Genomic DNA, 24,863 nt, shown 5'->3' on the forward strand with positions numbered 1-24,863 from the left:
CTCTACCAGAACAAATCCAGAAGAATTCTCTGAGATTATTCGAATGTGAGACATACAATAGGTGCACTATGCACACAACAGTGCTATTTAAAAAAATTTTTTTTTTGCATATAACCCACACCTTTCCCCCCAGAACCAACTGGGGAAAACTTGGGTGTCCATTATATGCATGGAAAAGGACTCACCACAAGTCCAAAGAGGTGGCAGTATTAACTGTTGCTGCCCTGGAAGTTACAGCACTTCACTCTGCTACTGTTCTGTCCATCCCTCTCCTCCCACTACCACCAAATTTCTAGACCTGTGGGGAGTGGCCTCCCCAGCTGCTTTTTGGATCGGGACAGCATGTAAAGTTGTCTGGTGGCTGAACCTGGCACATCAGGTACAACCCAGCACAGCCCCAGATCTGGCACCTGGCTCCAGAGCCAGTGTGCAGGGCCAGGCTCTTCATGCAGCCCCAGAATTCGTTCCCCTGCCCCACTGCACTGCACTCAGGTCCAGCATGTAGCCCCCAGGCCTGGAGGCCCCAGACTTACTTGTCCAAGATAAGATTTGGTTTTTTCCCTTCTTGGATCTTCCAAAATAGGGTGCATATTTGGAGACATGTTATATGTGAGAAAATGTGGTAGGTTGCAAGGCCCTAAGATTTGAATGAATGTATTCAACTTGAGAGTCTGCAATACTGTGAGTGCACATACAAAGATTTTACCAAATGAAACTACTGCATGACTAGGCAAAATACTGAACTCCCAGAACAAATCAAGTGACAAGTAGGGCTGAAGGTACCAACTAGTAAGTAAAATGTTTAGCAAAAACACAAAAATCCACACGTTTCAAAACTTAAAACACTTCCTTATAAGCTGAAACACTTTATAAAACCATGTACTTGCTTTGCACAAAATTTTCCATGGGATACATCCACCTAATAAAAGTAAAGCCAGAAAAGCTAAGCACAAGATCCTCTCTCATAATTAAAGTACACGTCCTCTTTTGCCAAAATATGCATCTTCACATAAACTTGAAAGGTTTCATTAATTGTAAACTTCAGGTATTCAGTTGACCTTTTTGTATAAATTTCATCTGATAATCTTATCCAGCTGTTTCAACCAAAAGAATGCATTTCCATCACACTTAGCCAGAGTAATAGATGCTTTCTAATTTCTTGAAACATATTCTTAAAGTTACAGCAGTAATGGACCCTGGACTTCAGAAAAGCAGACTTTGACTCCCTCAGAGAACTGATGGGCAGGATCACCTGGAGGCCAGTCTGAGGGGGAAAGTCCTGGAGAGCTGGTGGTATTTTGAAGAAACCTTACTGAGGGCACAGGAACAAACCACCCTGCTATGCAGGAAGAACAGTAAGTATGGCAGGTGGCCAGTTTGGCTTAGCAGAGAACTCTCTGATGAACTTAAACACAAAAAGGAAACTTATAAGTGGAAGTTTGGACAAACAACTTGGGGAAGAGTATAGGAATATTGCTCAGGCATGCAGGGATGAAATCAGGAAGGCCAAAATGCAACTGGAGTTACAGCTAGCAAGAAACACGAAGGGTAACAAGAACCGTTTCCTACAAGTATGTCAGCAACAAGAGGAAGGTCAGAGAAAGTGCGGATCACTTACTGAATGGGGAAAGCAACCTAGTGAAAGATGAGGAGGAAAAAGGCTGAAGTACTCAATGCCTTCTTTACCTCGTGGAGACAGTCAGGTCAAGGGATGTGGTCATCATGGGTGACCTAAACTACCCGGACATCTGCTGGGAGGAGCAGTCAGCCAGCTCTGACCCCCTGTAGGTTCCTAGCCAAGATGCAGGACCTCTACCTAACCCAGGAGGTACACAGTCCCACCAGGGGAAATGCCTTGCTGGACCTGGTCCTGGTCACAGGTGACGACCTGGTGAGGGGACTGCGGGTTCTCGACCACCTGGGCAATAGTGATCATCACCTACTGAAATTCACTATCCAGCGCAGGATGTCAAAAGCCTGCAGCAAGGCAGCAGCCTTTGACTTCAGGAGGGCCAATTTCAAAGAGTTAAGGAGATTAGTCGGAAAGGCACTGAGGTCCTGGAGGGTAGGGGAGTTGGGAGTCCAAGACGAGTGGTCGTTCCTTAAGGAGACGATCCTCCGAGCCCAAAGGGTGACAGTTTCAACGCGAGTCAAAGGGGACAAGAGTGCTCAAAAGCCCCCATGGCTCACCAAAGACATTCAGGAACATCTGAAAGCTAAAAAGGAGGCATACACCAGATGGAAGGGAGGGGCCATCACCAAGGAGGATTATACCTCCATTGCTCTGGACTGTAGGGGGAGCTGTTAGGAAGGCTAAGGCAGAGACAGAACTAGGACTAGTGACCAGAATAAAAAATAACAAGAAGTCCTTTTTTAAATACATAGGGAGTAAAAAGAAAGCACTGGGTAATGTGGGGTCCCCCTGCAGGACACACTTGGCAATCTGGTGGTTGCACCAGACGATAAAATTCTTTGCCTCCATTTTTCTGAGCAGGGACCAGGACGTCTCCCCCACCGGGATTCCAGACGGACTCGGGGCACTGCCAGGCCTAGGGTCAGGGAGGACCTAGTTAGGGAACTTCTGGTGGGGCTGGACATGTTCAAGTCAGCAGGTCCAGATGATCTCCATCCCAGGGTTCTGAGGGAATTGGCAGAGGTCATTGCAGGACCCCTGGCACGGCTTTACGAGCACTCATGGTGCTCTGGCCAGGTCTGAGAGGACTGGGAAAGGGCCAATGTGGTCCCCATTTTCAAGAAAGGGAGGAAGGAGGACCCGGGTAACTATAGGCCCGTTAGCCTTACCTCAGTCCTAGGGAAGCTCTTTGAGAAAATTATCCAGGAACACATCTGCGAAGGACCAGCAGGGGAGATTATGCTCAGGGGCAGCCAGAATGAGTTCTTTCAAGGCAGGTCCTGTCAAACCAACCTGTTTGCCTTCTATGACCAGGTCACAAAATCCTTAGACACAGGTGTCGTGGTGGACATAGTCTTTCTGGAATTTAGGAAGGCCTTTGACACTCTCTCTCACCCCATTCTCATTAAAAAATTAGGCGACTGTGGAGTTGATGCCTACAGAGTCAGATGGGTCGCAAATTGGCTGGACGGCTGCACCCAGAGTGGTGGTGGACAGGTCATTTTCAACCTGGTGGGAGGTGGGCAGTGGGGTCCTCCAGGGCTCGGTACTCAGGCATGCACTGTTTAACATCTTCATCAGAGACTTGGGTGAAAAGCACCTTGTTCAAATTCGCGGATGACACTAAGATGTGGGGAGAGGTGGGCACACTAGAAGGGAGGGACAGGCTACAACTACATCTGGACAGGTTACAGGGGTGAGCGAATGAGAATAGGATGGGATTCAATACTGACAAGTGCAAGGTACTACACCTAGGGAGAAAGAACCAGCAGCATACCTGCAGGCTGGGGAACTCCCTTCTCATCAGCACAGAGGCAGAAAAGGATCTTGGAGTCATTATTGGTTCCAACATGAACATGGGTCACCAATGTGGGAACGCGGTCAGGAAGGCTAACCGCACCTTGTCATGGAGGTCCAAGGAGGTGATCCTCCCTCTCTATGCAACATTGGTCAGGCTGCAGTCGGAGTACTGCACCCAGTTCTGGGCACCACACTTTAAGAGAGATGTGGACAGCATTGAGAGGGTCCAGAGGAGGGCCGCTCACATGGTCAGGGGTCAGCAGGGCAGGCCCTATGAGGAGGTGCTACGGGACCTGAACCTGTTCAGCCTCCACAAGAGAAGGCTGAGAGGGGATCTGGTAGCCGTCTATAAACTTACCAGGGGGACCAGTAGGGGACAGGAGAGTCCCTGTTCCCCTGAGCACTACCAGGAGTAACTAGGAATAATGGCCACAAGTTGACTGAGAGTAGGTTCAGGCTAGATATCAGGAAGCACTACTTCATAGTCAGGGCAGCTAGGATCTGGAACCAACTTCCAAGGGAAGTGGTGCTCGCTCCTACCGTGGGGGTCTTCAAAAGGAGGCTAGATAGATACCTTGCCAGGGTCATTTGACCCCAGCATTCTTTCCTTCCCATGGCAGGGGGTCAGACTTGATGATCTGCTCAGGTTCCTTCTGACCCTACCAACTATGAAACTATGGAGCTAGGCTGTTCTTAGTGGTTACAGATGACAGAACAAGGAGCAATGGTCTCAAGTTGTAGCGGAGTTTTAGGATGCTACAACTTGAGACCATTGCTCCTTGTTCTGTCATCTGTAACCACTAGGAAAAACTGTCTCACTAGGAGAGTGATGGAACACTGGAATTGGTTACCTAGATAGATGGTGGAATCTTCATCCTTGGAGGTTTTTAAGGCCCACCTCAACAAAGCCCTGGCTGGAACGATCTTTTTGGGGATGATCCTGCTTTGAGCAAGGGGTTGGACTAGATGACCTCTTAAGGTCCTTTCAAACCCTAATTTTCTAAGATTTCTAATTTAAAGATGCATGGTTCTACTGTTGAAAGGAACTTTCATCTATACAAAGCAGACTAACAGAGTTATCCTAGACTTAGGAAAAGACAACAAACCAAAATAATACTCTTCAATATTTTTTTGAAGCTAAGTTTAGTCATATTAATACAGATAAAAAGAAAGGACTAATGTTATTGTTGTATAAAGCTATGCTTGACCACACTTAAGGTGTCCACTTTATAGCTTATTCTTTACAGACTTTTACAAATTAAAAAAAAAAATCCTTTTATTATACTGTGCAAAGTTTTAAAACAGGTCAGAAGCTACTGTGATAACTTGGACTATATTAACATAAACTTATTAAGTATTATTTATAGTCTTAATTAAACACCCAGTACAGAACACAAGACAGATATTTCTCACTTTAGTTTCCCTTAGTAACCAGAAATGTGAAAAGCTGACTGCAGCACGGTTTGAGGGTCATTTCAAGAACATAACAGCCAGAGAAAGGCTCCATTTTCAGATACTGCTAGGAAAACAGAGCTGTACTGTGTTAGATATAGATCAATGGAAATTATCAGAAGAATGATGGAAGGTCATTTACCAAAAGGTATTACAAAAATAGACTCATACTATTTTGTTACTTTTATTGTATTTAATAATTTAACAATGCTAAAAGCTTTAGAAGTTGTGATTTTATAATTCAGATTATTTACTTCAAGTTACTGAATAATTAGCCTTCAACAGAACTATGCCACTGATTAAAAATCATTTAACTATTAAATTAGCCTCCACAGAAAATCAAAACAAAAAATGTCAGATTACTTTTCAGGATGCTATATATCACTCTTGAAAAAATCTTAAAATACCATTTAAGCAGTTTCTATGAAGGGAATCAGCTCCTGGAAGTACAGTACAGACTGATGAGAACAAGGTAATGAGCATAACTATTTTGTTTATGTTACGAACTGGAAACTCCTAGACTCACAGCCCATTGCTATGCAATAACAACAGTTTAATAGCCAGGCAGCAACTTACAGTATATTCAATAGTCCCTTTAGGCTTTTGAAAAGACATTCGTCGCCCATCTTTCTTGTCTGGGGTCTTCTTCTGGCCAGTGTCTGAAAAAAATTGAGGCAAGGCGCGTGTTAAATTCATCTTCCTCTCTCACTCAGTATTGTCACAGGCTGCTGAGTACAGCCCCACGGGCAGACATCTAATTCACCAGTTACATAGCTTGATCCTTGTGACTCTTGACTGTCTAACAGACAACCGGCTGTCAGAATAGGGACTTGACTCCACTGCTATGCTATAAAGATTTGGCCAATATGAACCACTGTGACAACTGGGAATCAATTAAATATACAAGTACCTGCTTACATCCAGGAAGTTATTAATGCAGGGAAGACTAAATGATCAATCAACCCCATTGGGCAAAATTACATCAACTATACAAGCAATGCTTCTAAAGCTACCCCATTTAATTGGTTTCATATTGCATCAGGTCTGCCTTTGTCTGCAGAAAAGGCTATCTACAGCTTCTAGAGGGCAGATCCAATTAAAGGGTATAGCTTCCAAGTTGAATGTATTTTATACGGTTTGCGACGTTTGCGAGATACACACACCCTAGAATTCTCTCCCTCATTCATTCGGTACAAAAGAGGACAAGATAAAAAGCACTTCTTCCTTATGGATATGTACTTCATCTTTCTGTCAGATATTCTGAAAGCACTTACAATTCATTTCTTTTGGTGACACCACCCCTTAATAACACCAGTTTCCTTGGGACGCAATCCAAAAAGGAGAACATATTGCAACTGTAATCAAATTTTGCTGATGTATGTTTATAAAAATAGAAGTTTGATTAATTCACAAACAATGACAACAACACACAAGACATACTGTTGTTTGACAGTTACCGAATATGCTACACAAGTCTTTCCTGAATATAGCATACTGAATATAGGGGTATAATGCACAAAACTATTAAACTTGTTCCTCACTCCTGTACTCTTAAACATTTATTGCATACAGGAAGAGGAAGAGAGACTTCTGTGGTCCCCTCTATACATGCAGGTAAAGGCACAATGCGATCTAATGCACAATTCACACAATCGTGCCTCCTGCCACTACCCCTCCCCTGCCTTCCCCTTCCCTTCCTTCCTCCCTCCCAAAAATTCTCCCTGCGGTAATCTCCAGGGGTTTCATGCACACTAAGCCCTAGGCATCACAGCAGCCAAGATCCCTAGGGCCTGGAGGTTTCACGCATCCCCAAGCCCTGGGGATCATGGCTACCTCAATCCCTAGTGCATGGGGATTTTACATTCGAGTTAATACACTCTTGCAGTTGGGAGCCCTGTCTGCTGATGGGGCTCCCAGCCACAGGGGAGACCCTGGTACACATGCAAATTAAAGCTCATTAACAACCAGTTATACAGTTAATACACATTTTTTGATGTCTAACTTTATAGCTGGGTGGTGCTTTTTATTTTATACTATGTACTTTGCACATGTAGTTGGTCTCCCGGAAATTGTACAATTAACCATTTTATTGTGCAATACCTATAACATGGAGAGAGCCAATACGCATCAGTTTTGCAGATCTAAAAAAAAAAAAAATTAGTTGTCACTGCAGCATGCTCCTAATTGTGCTGATACATTTTTGTTTCCATTATCTTCAATTTACATGCTCAGATATTTCTGAGCTAGAATGAAAATGCACATAAAATCTATATTTCCCTGTATTCAAATCGTTTACTGTACATGTTAAAGTTACTTCTATCAGCCATTTTTAGTTTCTTAGAAGCCTAAACCAAATCATTTTAATTTATTTTTATTTTGTAGTCATTAAATTAATCCTTTTCCCTTACACTAAGTCTCCCTTGAAAAACACAGATTAAGGCTATTGGAATAGTTAAATTAAGATTACTTCAGAGTTTACAAAGACTTTAATTCCCAAAAATCTGAGAACTCAGCACACATTTTGGAGAACACAAAACACTGCTTCCAGGGTGGGGAAAGGGGGAGGAAATCCTTCCAACAAAAGAAATGAAGTGTTGACATCTATTCCCCTCTGAAGTGCACTCCATAGCATGCATTCCTTTGAGAGAGATATCACACAGAATTCCCACCCCATTAATGTTACTGTGTTTTATTTAACTAGAAGTCTTTGTTGTTACACAAAACAAAATAATCCCATAGAAATGGGAAACTATTCCCAGTCTGTTCACTTAAGATCTGACATACAGTTTAGAGATCACTGTATGAAAAACAGTAAATATTTAAGAGTCACTAAAGGAACTCAAAGTAGCAGCTTTAAACTACAGTTAAACCAAAAGTAAATTAATTGTCCAGAAAAGTTCATCGATCAGAACATAGTTTTTGAGCTAGAGCTGTGACACTTTTGCCACAGTTTTGGGAATGTGCTCCTTTCTTGTTCTATATTACTTGATGACAGTGATTCCCAACTGGGATGAGGTAGATCAGTATGCTGCTTGCTACTAAGGATAACTAGAACCTGGAACACACTCCTGGCAGAGGTGGTGCGGTCACCATCCTTGGAGGTGTTCAAGAGGAGGCTGGATAAGCAACTCACTGAGCTATTTTGAGCTCATTAACCTCCTGCCTATGGCAGAGGACCGGACTTGATAATCTTGCAGGTCCCTTCCGGTCCACTGATTCTACGATACTCCTCTCGCCCACTCCAGCTTCTGCACCAACAAGGAACATCTAGGTTGCCCCCATCCACCCTCTAGCAGACCCTGCACCATCCACTCTGTGTTTTTCAACCCAGCTTTCCCTCTAATGGCTTGAATGTTCCTGGGGCTGTTGGGAGGGGTTATGGGGGCAGGTGGCTCTGGAGCTTGGTGTGCAAGTTCTTGGAGAAACAGTTGTAGCAGCGAAGGCAGCACTTGCATCCTCAGGTACAGCCCGGGGGTGGGAAGGATGTCCCTCCTTCTCCTCCACCCCATGTATTCTGCTGCTTATCTCTCTGCTCCCCCAATCCTCTCAGTGCACCATGTCACATAAGTAGTCTGGCACCTCATCCCTTACAGCTGGGGGTTCCTGGGCTCTGGCTCTTTTGGCTATGGGGCTAAAGTGCTGGAATTCATGGGGGTCACCCTGGGCTAACGAAGAACATGAACTGGCCCACTGGTCCCTAAGCCCCAGTGACCCAGACCTATGTCGGTAGTCCAGGTGCCATACTGAGAGCACACACACAGGGCCAGGCAGAGCCATGAGGAACAGCTCAGAAGGGTGACTACAGTATTACATTTAATATTATAATACAGCAGCACAATGAAGAACATATTAATTAATTATACGTTTATATTATAATATTCATACTGTATTCATATTGTTTTAAATGGGGCACTGCTAAATTCTGAAAGCTTACAAAGGGGTGCCCCGAGTCTGAAAAGGTTGAGAAACACTGCTACACGAGGAAAGGAAATTAAGATTGAAGGAAAAACAAGTGTCCAACACTCTCAGCCTGAGGGTTAAATACTTTGTCTGGTTTCAAAATGTTTTTAAAGCAAACTAGTTCTTCATTGCAACACAACAGGCAGTGCCGCCTGGAATGCTGCTGAGCACCACAACAATGAAGCAACTAACTGCTGAGCATGTGTCCAGTTCAGATCAGTTCCATCTAAGCCTACAGCAGAAAGCAGTGCCCCTTATCTACTGCTATTCCCAGTAGCACAAGACTTAAATGCAAGTTTTCTTTTGAATCAAAGTCAGGTGATGAAGTTAAAAGACTCTTTCAGTTGCAAAGACTTTGACACAGGCAAGTTTGGCAGCCCTGATTTGGCACTAACACCAACATTTTTTCTCCTTCGAACTATCAGAATGGAAAAAGAGCTCAAGCCTCACGTTAAGATCTGGTACCTTGTCAAGTGCTACAATGCATGCTGTTCCAACCTCTCTCTCTCCGAATACAAAATTCTGAAGTACTTCCATTTTCACAAGGGAACCTCTTCATGAGTGGCAGTATAAAAGGTACTGCCTGATGAAAGCAAGTTAGTAAAGAAAGGACAGAACAGTAGAGAGAGAAAAAAAGTATTAATTCATCAGCATGAGGAAAAGGGGTGAGCTACCTTCGCAGGATGTCTTCTTCAACATCAGGAAGGATAGAGCTACTGCACTTTGCAGACTTTAGGATGTAAACTGAGTCCCCCTTAGACCAGTTTGAAAAACTACCTGTTTCTTAAGAGACATAGGGAGAGCAACTCCAAGCCAAAATGGCCAAAACTTCTAAAGAGAACTTATTACATATAAATGCAGGTGAGGGCTGGGATCCAGCCCAAGCACCTATAAGAAGGGAGAAGGACCAAGCCTGCTTGAAGGCCCTACAAAGCTAACCGGCCTCCCAGGGTGTTTGCTACTGAAGGGCACATTTTGGCAATAACTGAAGGAGGGGAAGAAGATTTTTTTTTTACTTTCCTGTTAGAGTCTTTTTTAATGTTAATTTTGTGCTTGCTGAGAGGAGGGGAAGGGGTTAAGTAGGGTTTTTGGACAAGGGAGGACAGCTGGAGCTTCTATGTATAAAATGGGGAGAGAGGTATAAGGGGATGTTGGAGGATGAAGGGGGATCTCCCCTGGGTTTGAAGTGGGATGGTGGAAGTGGGAGCTGGGGGGAAGTTTTCTTGTGTCCTAGATGTGTCAGTTGAGAGGTGTTATTGGGATTGGTGGGAGGGTTTGATTGTGTAGGGCAGGGAGGCGGTGGCTGGAGGGAAGGAGGGAAGAGAGTTTAAGGATTAGAAAGGGTGGGATATAAACTTCAACCTTTTTAGATGCAAGGCACCCTTTGATAGCCTTGAAGCACCCCTCAGAAAATATCAGCACTTAAGTTTTCACTTTATTTTTTTTAAGTGTAGAAAAATAAGACTCCCTATGCTTGAAGAAGGGTGACTGTGCCCAAAAGCTTGCCAAGAACTTTTCTCCCAGCTACTCAGCTGGTCTAATAAAAGATATCATATCTACTCAAAGAACATTTCCTGAAAAAATAATAGAGCAATTCTTAGGTTGCAAAGAACTCAAAAACATCTCACCAGTTCGGAATATATATATTTTTTTAACACGGTGAACTCCTATGTGAACATTCTGGGTTTAATTTGTGGATTACGTCTTCACGCCTAACAGTGCTAACTTGTATGACACTATGCAGCACCTGTGAAAGGATTTCAAAGCACCCTGGTTGAGAATCATTGGTTACATACATACATACAAGACTAAAGTTAGCAGCCATCATGCAAATACAAGAAAAAACTGTGGACAAAGGTTTTCTAATATTGAACAAACATTTCAGCTATTGAGCTGTTTTACAGTTTGCCTGTTCCAACTTTAAGCAAAGGCGTGACATTTTTTTTTTAAATTTAGTTTCCATTTAAATATTGCTGGTGCCCTTAGATGAAAAGAGGAAACAAAGTGGCAGGAAAACAAATGCTCTGCGTACCTCCCCAGAGCACTAGAAAGCCATGGAACCCAACACTTAAATCCTTTACTCCAGCCAAGAGATATTTATTTATTATTATTATTATTTAAAGGGGGAGAAAAATATGGCTTTCAGTCATTTTTGTGCTTCTTGTATTCCTTTATCTATTTGAGAACTAAAACAGCCTTTAGCAACAGGAAGGTAAGGTAACCTTGGCACAAGTGAGATTCAATCAATCACACTGCCTTTTGATGAATGGATTTCTGAGGGAGCCCACTTTTTCACTTATTAATCCCAATGAATTACCCAATATACTTAACTAATCAGTTTTGGGTTTGAATTAGTAGAAACTGATGTTATTCTTAGCATGCAGGTAGACAAAGGACAAGAAGCTTTGGTTCATGCTGTACTGTGACTTCAAGATATCAACAGAACTATAGTTTTACCTAGAAAATTTACTTAAGGAGGAAGATAGGGAGAGACCTCCCAACAGGAATGGGCCACTTAATGCTCTGTTTTGAAACACTGAAATGATTAAGTACAGAGTCAGACACGTGTTCAAATATTTCAACTGTAATCTAGATACTCGGTTTAGAAGAATAAAGCTGGAAAAATATTAAGTTGTTCTAAAGGACATTGAGTCAATATTTATTCAGGAAGTCAGACCAGTGCATATAAAAGCAAAAGATTAGATTACTGTAGCATAAAGAAAAGCTGCTACGTTCAGTCATACAAAAGACCAACGACCAGGAACAATCATATTTCAGAATATGAAACCAGACAAAGGAAGCTTAGCTTGCGTTGTGTTGGAGGCCTAGTTATATAAGGCCCTCTGACCTTAAAATATGTTCCAGCAAATGGGAACCTTCTGCTGAAGACTGAATACTGTGGAAGCTGCATTGCCCCCTTCCCTCTCCCAAACAAATTTATAAGCCAACGTCCTCCTGCATGCCTGTGTCAAGGTCCTGTACCAACCCACTACCTAACCGACAGAATCTTCTTCCCATGGCATTGCTAGTTTCGGTGTGGACAGCTGACACCATTTTCCATCACACTGTTTTCTAAGTACTGAGAAGACTAGGATAACCTGGATTGCAGACTTTCAGCTTTCTGTCCTTTTTTTACCACACCATTCAGAAATAGCAGATCAGGATCATGCAGCTTTCAGTGCCAAGATCACGAAACAGAAGAGAAGAGTTCACTGATATTTTTGCAAATACAACTTGGAAGTCATGAGAAGGGATCCTGGTTTTTTCTGATTAAAAAAAATCCACATTTTTCAGTTAAAAAAAAAAGTAACCCAAGATCCACATTTTTCCGTTATTAAAATGAAACACCAGTAATACATAGATATATATGAAGTGGTGTTTCATTTTGATCACAGAAAAGTGTGGATTTTGGGTTACTTTTTTTAACTGAAGAATTGGGGATTTTTTTATTTTTTTTTAATCAGAGAAAACCAGGATCCCTGGTCATGAGAAGGCCTGATTCTAAGACTCCCTTCAGGCAAAGCCAGTTTTTATGACAATGATAACAGGACTGCAAACTGTTGAAAAATCTCAGTACTCAGCTTCTTGCTGGGTTACTATGCCCTTGATTTACATTAGATAGTAAGTCACATCACTCAAACTACTTGCTAAACAAGTGATTGCTACAAGCTTCATATAGCATGGTCCCCTCTCTCTTTCAGAGAGATGATATCAAAGTATAAAATCCAGGCTAGTAAACTGGGGTAAAGGGAGGCAATGAATATTACAGGGAAAGACTGACAGCCATTTTGTCCTGGGGAAGAGATTAGGTAAGAAATTAGCATGTATGCTTGAGTACCCGCAACCAGAACTGAGCAACTCTCCCCATTCCCCTCACTACCATTTCTCAATTAAGCTAACTCTCCAGCAAATGCAAGCCAGCATTAAGTTGCTGAAATATCCTGGAGTGCCTTGGAAAATCCTTCATGCACCCAGAAACCATTGCTTGAGAAATGAAGATAAAAAACAATCATCTTTTAGAAGCGGTAGGCTGTAGTTTCATTTCAAGTTTCACGATGTTTCTTGATTACGAAATGCAAAGCAGCAAGGATTTTTGGGGGCTATATCTTTTATTAGACCAACTGTATAGTTGGTATAAAGTTATACAATGCAATGCAAAAACATCTGACTTCAGTTGGTCCAATAAAAGATATTACCCTCCCCAAATCCTTGCCTCTTGCATAATGCCTGGGCCATCACAGCTATATGACTGTAATACTACCAGTAATAAAGAAAATAAGTTTAAATTCTATCACCTACTTAAAGGCTAATATAGAACTGCTTCTGCAAGAGCAAAGCAGACCTCCAGAACATTGTGTTCAGATAACTGAAACTTTATTAATGAAGAATCTAATGAAGAATCAGCTGACAAGTTATCTGGACTTTCAAAAAACCTGGGGGGGTAGGGGCAAATGAAGTACAGCATATAATGTTAAACACTGAGCAAAATATAAGAAACAGAATGGAAATAAATATTTTGTTTTTACTGAGGAAAAATGACCAAAATAGAGGGTGTCAAGATTGTGAAATAGGTCCTACATCATTAAATTATGTCACAGGGCACCAAGGTGTGCTGGCACCTTTAAGAGTAGAACCAGCTTAGCAAAGGAACCTGGCAGGTACACAGAGCCCCACAGCTGCAGGTTGCCTTAGTAACAGGCTAACAAGGTAATTAGCCAGCACCTGCAGGCAGTCAGCTGACTGGAAGGAGTCAGAGCCCAGGGCACATACAAGCTCAGGGCTGAGGCTGGCTGGGGTGACTCTCTCTTTGGCAACTGCTAGGAGAAGGAGTTCCTGCACAAGAGAGCAGCCCAATGCATCTGGCTGCCTGCTTTGCTACCTCCAAATGCAGTAAGACTCTAGGGGCTCACAAGGTGCCCAGAGATAAGGGGCTGGTATTTTAAGGGTGAGAGTTTGCCCTCTTAAAAGAGTCACTGTGCTGCCTTTATTACTAATGTTATGTTGTAACCCAGGGACTTAGGTTTGTGTTATTCTTGGAACCAGTGGACTGGAAAGAGACGAATAGGAGAGAAGGAAGCCTCATTGGGGGCACATGACTGTATAGAGCCCCAGTGCCAGAGGGGCATGAGCTGCAAGGGCCAAGGGCCCTATAATAAGAGGAGTTTATAGGCTAGTGCCTCAAAGCTGGGTCCAACACAGTGGGTCTAGGCTCAAAGGTCTAGCAATATCAAAGGAGTAGAGTCTGAGTAGGCCAAGGCCCCAACAGAGCATAACAGTAATGTAACACTTGTGAGGCATGGGGCATAGTAAAGGGGTGGTTGGAGCCATGCAATTGGCCCATAAGGCCTGAGGTGCCTCATGCAGTACTGTACTGAAGAGAAGCCTAGCAAAGGGGCCTACAGATCAGAGCTTGAGTAAGGTTCACTGAACCAGGACTAAGCAAAGGCTCGTTGGCAGCTTCCCGAGTTATTTTTCCATCAAAGATGTGGCAGGTGAGATAAGAGGGTGCTCTTGGGGCAGAGCTTGCACAGTCGCAGAGCCACCAGGGGCATCACTGTCACCCCTGGGGGTCTCGTTCTGTGACAAATTATACATAAAATGATGATCCGGAAAGACTACTAAAGACATGACACTTTAAATCTGTAAATGAGTAGTTAAGGTCAGTCAATAGGAGAGAATACGGAGGAACTCTAGAAGTATTCAAAGCTAGATGAAAAAGCAACACAGTACCAGATTATGTTCACAGTCAACTAAATACAGAGTAATACTCTCTTCAATATGCAAGCTATGTTTCCAGCTTGAAAGGCTCTAAATTAACTATTTTGCCTTTTTTTTTTTTTTCTTTTAAGAAGACACTTGGCAGCTTGCTCAATTAGACTTTCTACCCAGTGTGCTGTTTTTGGGAGGGAGAGACATTCATTAGGATACATAATGAAGAATCAAGCCAATTATAGCTACCTGTACTATACATTAGTAAAGAGTGTAGCCTTATCTAGAATGTTTTGTACAACACTGGTCTACCCACCTCAAAGAATTACAGAACTGAAGGTGGTTTAGAGAAGGCTGATAAGAATTAAAAAGTAAGCATATCAACATGCACGAAAATTGGAGGAGGGGGAGGACTTGAATTATTTGCCCCAGAAAGGAGGAAACTAAAATAGCCAAAATTTCCAGAAATGCCATCAGCTGAAATGCTGCAGTCTTACTATTTTACTACTAGCATTTCTTTGCCTTAGTTGCCATATGAAAAGTGTTCTTTATTGTTATAAATTCAGTATATTAATAAAATGTTCTTGGAGGCAGCTAAAATACTGATTAGAGATTTAATTAAACTATGGCCTGCAAAACACAATCATCACTCCTTATGCATCAGAAACAGGTTGTAAAACTATGTAATATCTACATGCACTCCTGATGTATCTACCAGGAGATCAACTATACAAATGCTTTCTGAGCTGACCCTTAGTGGGCAAAGGTGAAGACATCCAATTTCTCTGGAAGTTGCCTCACTCCAAACTTTTTCATGATCTTTTGGAATATTAGGTTCTGTTGGTAGTTGGACAGATACATACCAAGAAACTATATTTTGGCTACATACAATTCTTTTAAAGCAATAAGCGTGCTGACTTCTTTTGGGCTTTCACAGGTCAGAAAGGACAAATACCTAAGACAGGCTTCAGGACAAAGTTACAACACAAGACAAGACACTAGACAAATGCACTAGAAACTTTAACTATGCTCCTTACCTGGATGTCTACACCTCTCCAACACTATCCCAGTATTTAAGAAACAAAAATAAAGGTGACACTCTTGTATTGTTTAGTGCCCTAACAAGATTACCAAACACAAACATCAATGCAGAAAAAAAACATTTAATTTTTCACAGTTAATCAGTGGGAACTGTATGCAGCTCCACTCATGTAGCTACTGGAGACATCAGGAAATAACTTGCCAGGGCTCAAAACATACTGATTCACCTTAGATTTTGGGATAATTTGAGCCACATTAGAAGGCAACCTAGCTTGTAATATCTACATGAACAAGAGCCAAAGCAATTTAAAAAAAGCTTTGAACTGTTCAGAATAGAACTTCAAATTACAGTAGTTCATTGTAGAGTTGTTTTCTTATGGAGAGCAAGTTCAAGAGGAGGTTGGATATATTCAAGAGGAGGTTGGATATGCATCTAGCTGGGGTCATTTCAAGAGGAGTTTGGATATGCATCTAGCTGGGGTCATCTAGACCCAGCACTCTTTCCTGCCAATGCAGGGGGTCGGACTCGATGATCTGTTGAGGTCCCTTCCGACCCTAACATCTATGAATCTTCACAGAATTCTGGTCTTTACAAGCGAGGTCAGCTCCCAGACTACTGGACAGGGCAGCATAGTTTGGGGAGAAGGCGAGCCACCAACAGTGGTGAAAGAACAGGTTAGGGACTATTTCAAAAAGCTGGATGTGGACAAGTCCATGGGGATGGATGGGATACACCCAAGGGTGATGAGGGAGTTGGCTGATGTGATTGCAGAGCCACTAGCCATTATCTTTGAAAACTCATGGCAATGAGGAGAGGCTCTGGATGACTGGAAAAGGGCAAACATAGTACCCATGTTTAAGAAAGGGGAAAAAGGAGGATCCAGGGAACTACAGACCAGTCAGCCTCACCTCAGACCCTGGAAAAAGCATGGAGCGGATCCTCAAGGAATCCATTCTAAACACTTGGAGGAGAAAAAGGTGATTAGGAACAGTCGGCATGGATTGACCAGGGGCAAGTCATGCCTGACCAACCTGGTTGCCTTCTATGATGAGATAACTGGCTCTGTGGATGTGGAGAGACCAGTGGATGTGGTACCTTGATTTTAGCAAGGCTTTTGATATGGTCTCCCACAACGTTCTTGCAGCTAAGCTAAGGAAGTACAGGCTGGATGAATGGACTATAAGGTGGACAGAAAACAAGCTGGAGCAGTGGGCTCAGAGAGTAGTAATCAATAAATTGATGTCTAGTTGGCAGCTGGTATCAAGTGGTATGCCCCAGGGGTTGGTCCTGGGGTCAATTTTGGTCAATGTCTTCATCAATGACCTGGAAGATGGCATAGAGAAGACTGAGAAGGGATGTAATAGCAGCTTTCAACTACCTGAAGAGGGGTTCAAAAGGTGAAGATAGACTGTTCTCAGTGGTGGCGGAAGGCAGAACAAGGAGCAACCATCTCAAGTTGCAGCAAGGGAAGTTTAGGTTAGATATCAGGAAGAATTTTCTCACTAGGAGCAGGTTACCCAGAGAGGTGGTAGAAGCTCCATTCTTGCAGGTTTTTAGACAAAGCTTTGGCAGGGATGACTGAGTTGGGGATAGTCCTGCTTTGAGCAGGGGGTTGGACCAGATGACCTCCTGAGGCCCCATCCAGCCCTAATTTTCTATGATTATGTGAAAAACCATTCCATACCCAATATCTCCATTTTGATATTACCTTGTTATTATTAACAATCATCATGTTTTGTACATTTGAGAATACATAAAGGTTAAAAGGGATGATGTGTTATAAGGGAGATAAGAAAGTTAAACTAGAGATTACAAGACAGTTGCAAACAAAATAATTCCTAAAACTGCAGAAGCTAGAGCAGAGAGTGGAAGAGTGAAAAGGTATCTGACATCATGAAAGAAATCTGACTTCATTGGAGTTAGATCTTATAATAGGGAAGAGTGATGGGAATTGCAGGAAAATACTTTTGTAAATAAAAAATAGTTTACGGATACTGAGGTGCAACTGTGGTCAATATTGGTATTTCTTAAGTTTTAGACATTACTTTATATCTTCAGGTTTGGTATACAACAAAATTGCTTCTTTGACTGCAATTCAGGGAAGCAATTTAAATCTTCTGCTTAGAAATACTTATTGCCGGAGCTCCAAAAATGTCTTATTACTATGGTAATAAAAATGTCCTTACTAGGTGACAGAATAACCCCTTTGCGCATATGGACTTTTGCAACTATTTTTGTATGTTATTTACATATTGGGGAACTGTAATGCCCATATTACAGTATGTACATATTGGAGTACTGCAATACAACAAACATGCTTTGTGAAATTACTGAACTTGATCAGACAAGTTAACAACTCTATCAATTTTGTTTCTGGCTAAAGTTCAAAGTACTTATAAGCAAGAAGATAGGGCTAAAAGGGAATTGTGAGAAAATACAATGTATTGTTACAATAAGTTAGACAATACTGCATGGTGACCAAAATAGCTAAAAGGAGATTCTCTTGCTTAATGTTAGTCTGGGCTAGAACAAATTTTTATAACCTTTAAAAATTATATATATTAGGTGCAGGGGTTTAAGTTGTAGCCGTGTTGGCCTAAGGACATAGGCAGACAAGGTTCCTTGGGTGAATTTGATATCTTTTATTAGACCAACCCAAATGGTTGGAGAATAGTTATTAAGCAAGCTTTCGGTTTCAAAAACCCTTCTTCAGGCTAAGGAAGCTTCAGCAGTAATAAAACCAGCAGATAAAGGAGGAGCCATAGTCATCCTAAACCGTGAGGATTACATAAAGGAAGCCAACAGACAGCTTTCTGACACCACCTACTACAAAGAACTACAAGAAGATCCTACTCCCCTTTTCACCAAAAAACTCAACAATACCATCAAATCATTTCCATCAAGATTACAAGAAGAACTACAGACCTTGATCCCCCCGCTACCTAACCCAGGGACTTTTTACATGCTCCCTAAAATCTACAAACAAGGGAACCCTGGCAGACCTATCATATCCAACCATGGGACCCTAACTGAGGAAATATCAGGTTTCGTTGAATCCATCCTAAAACCGCTTGTCACCCACAGAAAAAGTTTTGTCCAAGACACTACAGACTTGCTATGGAAATTTAAAAACATAGACCACCTTCCCAGCAACACACTCCTCGCCACCATGGACTTTATCAGCCTATATACCAACATCGCACACCAGGATGGCATCCAAGCCTGCCTTACATATCTACAGGAACAAGATTACAACCCAGAATACAGACCCAAAGATATTACTGAGCTTATACACTTCATCCTCACACACAACATTTTCACTTTTAATAATCAACACTTCCTCCAGATGATGGGAACAGCTATGGGCACTAAAATGGCCCCACAGTATGCCAACCTTTTTATGAGCCACCTGGAAGAAGACTTCCTCAAGAACTGAACCATCAAACCCTTACTATACCTAAGATATATCGATGACATCATCATTTGGAGTGAGAACCTGCAATCTCTGATTGAGTTCCATCAGAAATTCAACAGTCACCATCCCTCCATCCAACTTTCTTTAGAATACTCCAGCACCAACATCTCCTTTTTAGACACAATGATCAGTATCCAGAAGGGTAAAATACAGACCACAGTATACAAGAAACCCACAGACCAACATACATATCTGCACAGAACCAGCAATCACCTTAAACACACCAAAAAAACTGTGATATACAGCCAAGCCCTCAGATACCACCGCATCTGTACTGAAGAGAACACCCGGGATTGCCACCTCACCAATCTTAAAAAGGCTTCCACCCAGCAAGGACGCTGCTCCAGAGAGGTAGATCATACGTTCGAAAGAGCCATCTGGATACCACATGAAGAACTGCTGCAGTACAGAAGAAAAACACCCACAAATCGCACACCGCTGGTTATGACCTATCACCCCCTCCCTTGAACCTGTACAGAAAATCCTCAAAAAATTGCAACCCATATTAGAAAAAGACCCTATTCTTAAAAAGATCTTCCCAGAGCCACCCATCCTAGCCTTCAGACAAGCACCGAACCTCGCCAACCTCATCACCAGAAGCAAACTTCCTCAAGCCCAGAACACACCAAAAGGATCCAGACCGTGCCATGACAAGAGATGCAAAACCTGCCCCCACATCTCCACCACCCCCACCATTACTACACCCCACAACAGAGACATCAGCATCCCAGGATCTTACAGCTGCACCTCCAGGAATGTGATATACCTCAGCCAATGCACCAAATGCCCTGATGAAAGATATGTAGGAGAGACCAAACAACTGTGCACCAGAATGAACGCACACCGGAAATCCATCAAAGACAGAAACACCCAATTACCGGTGGGGGCACATTTCTCACAGGAGGGCCACTCTCTCTCCAATCTCTCAGTCCTGATCCTCAAGGGAAATTTACACAACACATCCCAGAGACGAGCCTATGAGCTCCATTTCATCAACCTGCTGGATACTAGAGATCAGGGACTAAACACAGACATTGGATTTTTGATACATTACAATCTGCCTGGCAACTGACTCCCCAGCCCAGCCCAGCCCCTGGCTTCTTTACTTTTCATTCCATCCAGGAAGAGCACACACCAACTGCTGAAACCTCCTTAGCCTGACGAAGGGTTTTTGAACCCAAAAGCTTGCTTAATAACTATTCTCCAACCATTTGGGTTGGTCTAATAAAAGATATCAAATTCATCCAAGGAACCTTGTCTGCCTATATATTAGGTGGGCATTATAAAAGTGAATCCAAGAAAAATATAAAAAGACACTGAAGCTTTCCTTCCCCCCCCCCCCCCCCCATTAATCAGCAGTATACATGAAACAACTTGCTGACATTTGCCAACTGGTAAAACAACGAAAGCATAGACATTACAGCTTTACTAGATTATACTGATCTAATTGCCACTGAGTGGAACTAATCTATTTATACAAGACCAAAAACAAAAAGTTAGAAGCATTTTCTTTGGCATTATAAACTCACTCTCTCTCAATTTTTCTTTGGGACTCTTAATAGAAAACACATTTCAGCAGAATGCTTGTTTTCCAAACCACCTGCCTTGCACTTGAAATTACATAACATTTCTTTACAGCAATTTACATTTCCAGTTAGAAACAAAGCAAATGTTTTCTAGCCACCCAGCTCTCTGCAATATACAATTAGCCCACTCCCGAGAACCCCATGTCTAGACAATTAGACCAAGACTTCTATTTCAAAAGGAGAAACATGAAATCAGGTTCTAATTCATACTTGAGTACCTAATTAGGTGGTCACATTTGTAGAGGTCTTCACTGGCTTTACAGTTTAACATTTTAAATCTATTTTGTAAAGCTATTATCAAGACGACAGGGTTTAACAATATTGCTTCCCATCTCTGAAAGATTAAGAGACTCTGGTAGCAAAATACTACCAGAAAATATTGACCCTGAAAGACCCCAAAGGAGTTTTATAAAATTTAGAGCAAGATTTAAAATTGTATTTCCAAACTAAATACCAAGTGCTTACTGATCAAGTTTTACAAAATGTCTAAGAAAAACACTCAGAAAAACACATATAAAGTGTCTGTATGCTGCAAATAAAGTTGTGAATTACTGTCATTCACTGGTTTCTCACATCAAGACTATGCTTGCACATGCACAGTAATGCTGAAGACCAAATACTTGCAGAGTTTAGTGGCACTACAAACAGAAAAACTTGAGAACTGTGTGGGCAATGGAAGGAAACAGAAGAAACATTGAAAGGGCAGAGGTGCATGATAAAAAGGAGAAAAGAACAGGAAGCCATTCTGCTCCCTCAAGTTGCCCAGATGGCACAGGACTATCATCTTGCCAGGTTTAACCAAAGCTGTTGGCAAGTGAAATAGTTTTAATACTGGCAAGTGAAGATTCACTGCTGTTGCTGTGTGCTCTGTTCTAAATGTTAAAGCACTTAGAGTTACAATAGCCAGGTCTTACTTTAAAATTAGATATGCTATTAAGTATAGAATTCAGCTAAGACAATTATAATGCAGTGGAATTGTAATAGAGGCTTTTGCTTCTCACCAGTTTGGCAGTTCTTAAAATTTGTAAGTTTTATGAATAGCAACATGGAGAACAAGCGTAAGTCAAAGGAAATACAACATGAGCTTAGCAAGGGGAAATCATGCCAGGTAGATCACACATCTGCCACTGAGGAGTCGGAATGTAAATAGGCCTGGCCCATGTGCGGCTGCTCCAGCCTGGCCTAAGGAACAATTCTTCCCAACCTGGCACCAGTGGAGTTCTTCCAGTGCGCCCCCCACCCCCCCAATGTGGCAGGGACTCAGTGGATCCCCAGGGCCATGCCTCACTATGAGCTGGGCAGATGGGTAGGTCTTCTCCAGGCCCAGGCCAGGGTGTGGACAGGGCATGCCGTGAGGCTGAGCCTCAGACCCAGGGGAGGCACCCAGTGCCCCCTTACCTCCACTTTGCCCTTGCCAAACCCTGCAGCCACCATGGGTCTGGCCAGGAGAGTGCCTGCGCAGACACTGCCAGCAGTGGCAGCTGCAGAAACAGAAGGTGCTGCATCTGGCCTGGCAGGGGGCCTCTGACTTCCAGGCTCTGCAGAGAGGAAGTGGAGCTGCTTTCCTTTTGCACAGCAGAGCAGGGGAAAAGGGAAGGGGGACCTAGTACCTAATTGCTAGGCTCTGCAGACCCCAGTGCAGTTGCTATTAGCCTCCCTGCTGCCTGTCATGAGCAGCCTGGGCTCCATGGCAGGCAGCAGGTTAATATTTTAACTGTTCACATCCCTGAGGAGGTAAATAATTTTCTAGACAAAGGAAATCTAGCAGATCTAAACTAAACTTCAATAAAGCACCAGTTTCACTGTAACATAAAAAGTAAGTGAACCTAAAAATGGAGGAGGACTAGCATAAGAATTGTGAGACAGGAAAGAAACTGGCTGATGGGAAGACTAAAAAGGGAACTGCTGGGGTGGTATAAGGTAACTAATGGAACTCTTTATAGCATATGGTAATGAAATTTGCTGACAAAACAAACTTCAGTGACAGTATTGATATAGAAAATGATTCAGGAATTTCAGGACTTGAATAATACATACAAGGATAAAATTCAGTACTACAAGAGTGTAAGGTCAACACATTTAGCAATTGTCACAAAGTTCTGCTATATATTGGGAGCTCATCATCTGGAAAAGATAGAAAAGAAAACTAAGGTGTATTGGTTGATCACTGGATGGCTATGAGGAGGGGTCTACCAAATTTGAGGAGGCAGTCAGCCAATTTCAAGAGCAGATCCTGGGACCAACTGCTATTTTGGGGGGCTGAGCATGGCAAGGCTCTTCCACCCCTCTGGCTGAGGGGCCCCAGCTTTCCTGCCCCTCCCCACAGATTACCAGATGGAGGGGACCTGTTGCTTAATTACCATGATTAAGCCCAAGGAAGCCATTTAATCCATGCATTATTAAGCATGGATTAATGGTTTCCCTTGGCTTAACCAGGGTAATTAAGTCATGATTTTGGGCCACCCTCAAGTGGGGATGCTGCATAAGTAGCTGTACCAAGGTCCTGGATTGGCTATGGCAGGCAGCTGGGAAGCTACACAGGGGCCTGCAGAGCCTTGGCTGGGATGTTTTTTTGTGGCACCCACCGCTCACAGCAAGCCAGGCCGGGGCTCTGCAGACCCCAGTGCAGCCTCCCAGCTGCCTGCCACAGCTGGCCCATGACCTGGGTCCAGCTGCTTGTGCAGCATCCCTGCCTCCTGCTGAGCAGCCACCCCCCACCCCCTTTCCTCTCTCCTCTGCCCTCCCCCCACCCCCAGGGTCCAAGACAGCAGGGCTTCCTGCCCTTTTCTCCTTGTTTGTTTTGTTTTGCAGTGGACCCTACCATTTTTTTGCAATTTCTGCAAAAATCATGCAATTGTGAATTTGGTAGGTCCCTAGCTATAAGCCATCCACTGATGCAGATATGACAAAAAAAAAAGTCAACTGCAATCCTAAAACATAACATGATAGGCAATTTCCATTATAGATGTGAAATATTGATGCCACTGAAAAAGATTCTGCTCAGATCTCACCCAGAACACAGGTTATAATCCTGGTCACATCTATGTTGAAAAAAGATGAATTTGGACTGGAACAGTGGATGAAAACTGGGGAGTAGAATAATGAGGGAAATGAAACCCACCTATATGAAGACTGACAAGGGATATAATTGTCATAGAGGGAAGAGCTCCCACACCATGCTGGCTCAAGAACAAATGAATATAAACCGGTTATGAATCTATGCTAGAATAAATATCATGAATTTATGATAGAAATTAAAATAAAAGGTTCTAGAAAACAAGTGTTTTCCAAGTGGAAGTACTAAGGACAAAAACAACCCAACTAGTTTTAAGATGGAGTTTGACAGGTTTATGAATAGTTACAAAATAGTTTAAGCCACATATAACAATTTTTCTTGGCAATTAGTGGTCAATTCTTCTCACTCAGCCATTTCAGGTGCTGTGCAGTTAACATCTCTGAAACCCACTGGGTCTTGTCAATTTACTGTCATCTATGTTGGCAGTCCCTCAGTATGAGGAGAATGAATAAGAGTGAATTCCAGTGAATAAGAGTCATTGATGAGTCTGGAGATCTACTATTACACAGCCCACCTTTGCATCTCAGGGCCCACATCCACCAAGAATCTGGAGTTCTACAAAAATAAGTGCAGGTAGTGTTGCATCTTCTACAAGAGATCATTACACAAATCAAGATTCTTATTAGTTCTTAATTATTCAAGACAACTTGAATAAGACAACTCTCTTAATTATTCAAGACAATATGCTCTTGTATACAGCTGATTGACATTTTGTTTAGAAGACAACACAGTAGGGAACTAGATCACAGTGACTTCTGCAGCATGCTGTGTCCATGTCAGGAATACCATGTTGCCAAAGATGCCTGCAGAACTCTGCTCATATGATGAACCACCTGCCCCCTATCATTTTCAGCAATGCACCTGCCTTTGCCCAAGTCACCTCTCATTGATACTAGGTTTACCAACTACACAGCAGATGTATTCAAGCACATGCACCTGTGCCCACATACCCAATGATAATGGAAATCTGTGATCTGAGTTCACTGGCCTGAAAGGATGTGGGGGACAAACCCAGAGCAAGAAATGATAAAATGTCCAGGGTCCCCAATGGAATTCTCCTCCATGCACCTTGTCTGCACAAGTTAAATATATCAGAAGAGATGCTTTATAAACCAGTAATTTTCACACTG

The 24,863-nt window shown here is 42.6% G+C and overlaps 1 protein-coding gene across 6 annotated transcripts in view; it reads right to left on the reverse strand.

The window, feature by feature from the left end:
- OXR1 (oxidation resistance 1) overlaps positions 1–24,863 on the reverse strand; it is a 532,223-nt gene that overhangs the window by 110,196 nt on the left and 397,164 nt on the right. For all 6 annotated transcript variants that reach the window (XM_006274553.4, XM_014611619.3, XM_014611620.3 and 3 more), the window contains one exon: positions 5,462–5,544. In XM_006274553.4, coding sequence (XP_006274615.1) covers positions 5,462–5,544 — 83 coding nt within the window. The remainder of the gene's footprint in view (positions 1–5,461; positions 5,545–24,863) is intronic.

The sequence above is a fragment of the Alligator mississippiensis genome, chromosome 3, assembly GCF_030867095.1.
Source record: "Alligator mississippiensis isolate rAllMis1 chromosome 3, rAllMis1, whole genome shotgun sequence".
Lineage (NCBI taxonomy): Eukaryota > Metazoa > Chordata > Crocodylia > Alligatoridae > Alligator > Alligator mississippiensis.